This window comes from Montipora capricornis, chromosome 3, assembly GCF_036669925.1.
Source record: "Montipora capricornis isolate CH-2021 chromosome 3, ASM3666992v2, whole genome shotgun sequence".
Taxonomy (NCBI): Eukaryota; Metazoa; Cnidaria; class Anthozoa; order Scleractinia; family Acroporidae; genus Montipora; species Montipora capricornis.
The window spans coordinates 1-5,000 of NC_090885.1; the positions used below are offsets into that span (position 1 = coordinate 1).

At 37.8% G+C, this 5,000-nt stretch overlaps 1 protein-coding gene across 1 annotated transcript in view; it reads right to left on the reverse strand.

Annotated features, from left to right (window-relative positions):
* Positions 1-92: 92 nt before the first annotated feature.
* LOC138041849 (uncharacterized) overlaps positions 93-5,000 on the reverse strand; it is a 13,992-nt gene continuing 9,084 nt past the window's right edge. Inside the window, exons 5-7 of the mRNA XM_068887518.1 lie at positions 4,134-4,292; positions 2,969-3,226; positions 93-395 (exon numbers count right to left, since the gene is read on the reverse strand). Of these exons, the coding sequence (XP_068743619.1) occupies positions 108-395; positions 2,969-3,226; positions 4,134-4,292 (705 nt within the window). The 3' untranslated portion in view covers positions 93-107. The remainder of the gene's footprint in view (positions 396-2,968; positions 3,227-4,133; positions 4,293-5,000) is intronic.

The following is a 5,000-nucleotide window of genomic DNA, read 5'->3' on the forward strand; positions in this document are numbered from 1 at the left end:
AGGATCCCCCTTGTACCTTGATTCTTAAAGCAGAAAAAGACAATAATTTTAATGTATAAATAATGAATGAATAAATACATAATTAAATAAAATTAAAATGTAATGTTTTACAACCAGAAAGAATCCACTTCCCAAGATAATGGAGCTTTAGTGAGAAAACCAACCAACAGAAATACCCAGGTAAAAATATGCATCGTAATTTCATCTTTATGACTAGGTACCTCACCATTAATTTTTTTACTGACCGTCTGAGTGTAGGCCTTTTCCTTCTCAAGCAATGCGTTTTCTTTGTCTTGGATGTAATTATCTCTTTCTTGATACTTCCAGAGTTGTTTCTTTACTCTAAGATACTTCTCCTTCAGATCTGCATCTCCAAGCACCTCTTCTTGGCTTGGCTATTGATATCAACAACAAATGAATTAATATGTGATGCATATTTGGCATTTTAAATCATAAACAGTTAGCAACTATAAAATAATATACTTTAATCTTTTCATCCTTCAACGGACCCCCATTGACGAGTAAGATCACATTCATAAGGGAGCATTCATAAAAATTTGTTTGGGGGGGAGGTGATGAGAAATTATCTACCACCTACAAAAATTGGAGGACCCCTTCTTGCTGCTTTAAACATTTTCAGGGACCCCGTTTTAGTACCCCCAAATTTGAGACACCCCAATCCAATACATGCTGGGGCTGCAGAAGTCAGAAGAACGAGTGAAACAAATTAATGCAAAAATAGAAAAAAATGCTTCCAAAGAGCATAACGATCTACTTAAACGCAGTTAAAAGGCAAGGAAAACAAAGAATTTTAGTTTACATGTAGAAAGCAAGCTATCTCACTGGTACATGGCACAACCTAACAGGCATTCACGAACAAAAAGATCCCAAGCCTGGGTCAAAGCTTTAAAAGCAGAATCACACTCTTCTTCCACTGAAAAGCCTATCTGTTGAGACTACAATTATATTAATTCAACAGCCTGAGGCAAAAAGGTCACATTTACATTACTGCAGAGAAAATCAACACCAAGAAACTAAAAATACAGTGTATATTCATCGAGACAACCTATTTTCATGGAAAAAAATTATCAGGTCCAAATCTTAAGTCTCATACATATAGAACAAAAAAAATTGCTAAACGAAATCTTACTGGAAGTACTTAAAAGAGGCGCCCATTCAAATATGTACTCAAGACAGCAAAATTACGGCAAAGGGAAGGTAAACCAGACCACGTAAAACGGAGTCGTGTAGGCCTGTCAACCCCATTTTACACACTTGAATATTATATTAATTTTTGTTAATTGTGTTTACATTGGCTAACAACAATTTTTGTTTTCATTGATTAAGGTCCCCCCCCCTTAAAAGTGTTTTTATTTTCCAAACACCCCCCTTTTTACCTCTTTTTTTTTTTTTGGACAACCCCCCCCCCCCCCCCCCCATTAAAAAAAAAAACAAAAAACAGAAAAAAAACAAGTTTTGTGAACGCTCCCTAAAGGGGCAAAGGCTTAAAATCACCTACCCTGCTAAAACACAAGCCACCAGTTCCCCAATTCACCTTTATCACACGGCGGCCATTTTGGAGTCCGTGGGGAATAAAGGCTTTGTCTTTGCATTGTCTTTGCCCGTCCAGCCTCACATTGAATGAGAGGTTCGACGGGCAAAATCTTTGGTTTGGACATTGAGTGATATGGGCCAATGGCAAATGAAAAATATGATTTTAAAAATATCATTTTCCACACCAAAAAGTGAACAAATTTAATTTTAAGCATAATTGCATTACCTACAATATTAAACATTTAAATGACTGGTCCCAAGGCACAGCCAAGGGAAACAAAATGAACTATTTCCTGAGGGACCAGTCATTAAGTGACTTGTTATATAGCACAAAAAAAAAACGTGCAACGGCAACAGCAACGGCAGTTGTCGGTCATCATTCACAGGTAACTGTGCACTGTTACCCTCTGACGTCAAAGATTTTGCACTGTTGCCCGCTAAGAGACTTTTGGCAGGAAACAGTTTTATTGTTAGATATCATGTGACCAATGAGAGTGCGTGCTGCTGGGGGAAAAAACTCAGCTATATAACAATTTTGTTTATTTAACCCTTTAACTCCCAGAGGGCATTTATAGATTTACTCTGTCTAATGCCAGATGATTTTACCAGTCAATGTGAGGCCCCTTGGGCCTTACAGGGTTGAGTGGATGTAGAGGTTGTTAACTCATTGACTTGTGAACTGCCCCCACCCTCACCCCCATGGTGTGTTAGACAGAGTAAAATCTATTATGTCTCACTCTAAGAAGTCAATGGGTTAAGCATCCCAAGAAAACTACACAATGGGACACAGGGTGTCTCAAAAAAGTTTTAACAACTTAACAACTGCTGTTTGTTGCAGAACAGGAGGCCTGACAGCTGCGACAGGGACTATGTTTGAGTGGGTTTTTCAACAAACATGCTAATACCCATTTATTGTAGACTGCTAGCAGTTCCTTTCTAGACAGTCGGGAGAGCTTGCGACCAGTTTTCCGCTTTCGCTCGGCTATTTCGTGCGCATTAGCGACTATCTAGAAAGGGACTGCTGGCAGTCTACATTTATTGAAGTCTTGGGGACTAAACTGATGAGGGTTTACTTCCACGAGATTAGACCAAAAGGAAAATTACACTTCTGGTAGCCGCTATGTGGGCCAAGAATGGTGTTGGGGCAAAGTACCACAGCCAGATGTAATTAGCTGGGATTTGATTGTGCTGAGAGAGGAAAACCAGAATACGAGGAGAAAACCCTCCCATCGGAGATGAAAAAAGAATTCAGGGGCATTGGAAAGGCTAGAATAACAGACATAACACATATTAAATGATAACAGCAAGTACTGGTCTGGTTGGATATTGCTGTAGCGCAAGAACCAGCGAAAGTAGAGTGGATAGGCACAAATACAACAACAAAAATTAATGAACTTGTTGTATGCTCTATCACCTTGTCCTCTGAGGTTGCTGTGTGCATTTCTTCAGCCTTTGCTTTGTAGGTATCTCTTTCTTGCATGAGATCATCCAGTTGTTTTTGAAACTCTAATTTCTCTGTTTCCATCTGTTGCCTTAGTTTGCCAACTTCATCCCCGAGTTTTGCTTGAGAAGCGAGATGTTGTTTGACAGCTTCTTGGGCCATCTTCTCTTTATCCTTATAGTTTTGAAGCAGTTGCTCCATTTGTTCAATCTCCTCATTCTCAGCACTTTCCTGAATAGAAATAATTTTACGAAATGATAAGTTCTACATGTAAGTTTCACACATGATGCAAAGAGATTTTACTTTTTCTATTATTATTCATTGTACCTGCGACTCAAAATTTCAAGAAGTCAACAAAATGTTGGTTAAAGCAGGTTTGAGAGAGTCACCCAGTGGGTAAACTTTTTCAAAACCTTATACACCTTATTTCAAAATCATGGCACCATTTTAGTATTCTTTTGTTTGATTGCAAAATTGGCTGCCTCGGCCTGGTTCGAGGTTAAATATTCTTTTGAATTTTATGTTTGAAAGCAAGGCCAACAGGGCCAATTTGCAAGGAAACAAAAGAACACTAAATTGGCGGCCATTTTGGAATAAGGTGTGTGGACGTGGTTATGCATGTTACACAGTCTCCATACGTTACTTAACATTTGGCAAGACCATTCATCTTCTAATTCCAGGAAAAGTGCTAATAACTAAAAAGAAATGTAAACTGTGTCTCAATCTGCTTCAGACACTTTTCATTGAACTGAAGAAAATGGAAGCAAGAAGGTAGGTGTAAAACACAGGTCACATTCCACAGGTCAAGCTACACGTTTCCCTTAGACCTGAAACAACATTTTTGTAGAGTGATTAGAGCTAGAAGACACTTTTGGTGTTGTTTATTTGTCTGTAGCACAGTGAAATGTACTGGTACCCTGAGCTGTGGAATTCATGTGACCTGTGTTTTAGACGTGCTGGGGGCAAAATCTACCTACAGTTATGGGAAATTTCTGGTTCTCTTTCAGGGAAAATTTGCCAACATTTTGGAAAATGACTGAAATACAGGCAAAAGTCACTTTTCCTGGTGCCATTGATTAATAACATTTAGTAACAAAACATTTGCTACTTTAGTTTAAGCTAATAAGAGTTAACTCACCCTTCGCTGTGCTTCTTCCTTCTCCTGAAGCAGTGCATTTTCCCTCGCTAGAATCTCTGCTTCTCTCTTCTCAAACATCAAAACCTGATGTTTCAGCTCAGTGTATTTTTTATTCATTTCTGTGTCTTCTACCTTCCCAAAAGCATCTTCTGCACTTGCCTTTAAGTTAGTAATAAATTATTATTTCTTGTGCTGTCAACGTTCATAATAATATTACATGTATTTGTCATTTACCAAGATAAATTTACATTAAAGTGACAGTCACAAAAAGCTTCTGCGTTAGAGATTATACTTAAAATAGACTCTGCAGCTGTGACGTTTATATTTCAGGGTTGATTATATTTTATTTCATAGACATTGTGTACATACAGTACCACCTCAATGGGCTCAATACTTAAACAGTTGTGTTATATGTTAGCAAGTCATGGCGCTGGCAAAAGATACCATGACCAGTAATGCAGCTTTTATACATGCATTCTTTCAAGGAAACCAAGGGCAAACAAGGCCAAAAAATATAGAGCACTTTTGTTTTGTATATTGTTTCGTCACATGCAAAAATTCAGCTACATGAACTTTTGAGCAAAATTGAAAAACACCCTAAAAGCCATTCAGGACGTTTTTCTCAGAGTATTCCTTTGATTGCCTATTAAAATTGAAGTGGATCCATGCCATCAGATGTCAAACTCAACAGTGCAGGCCAAAAAAATATTCATTATTGCTGCCTTAGCTGCTTTGTTATGTTTCTAGCTAAGAGATTCACATTAAAATTATCAAGGAGCATTAAAAATATTCCCTCAATAACTTAATAACTTAAGTATGGGATTTGACTTTAAGCTTTTCTTTCACATTCTTCAATGTACTATCCAC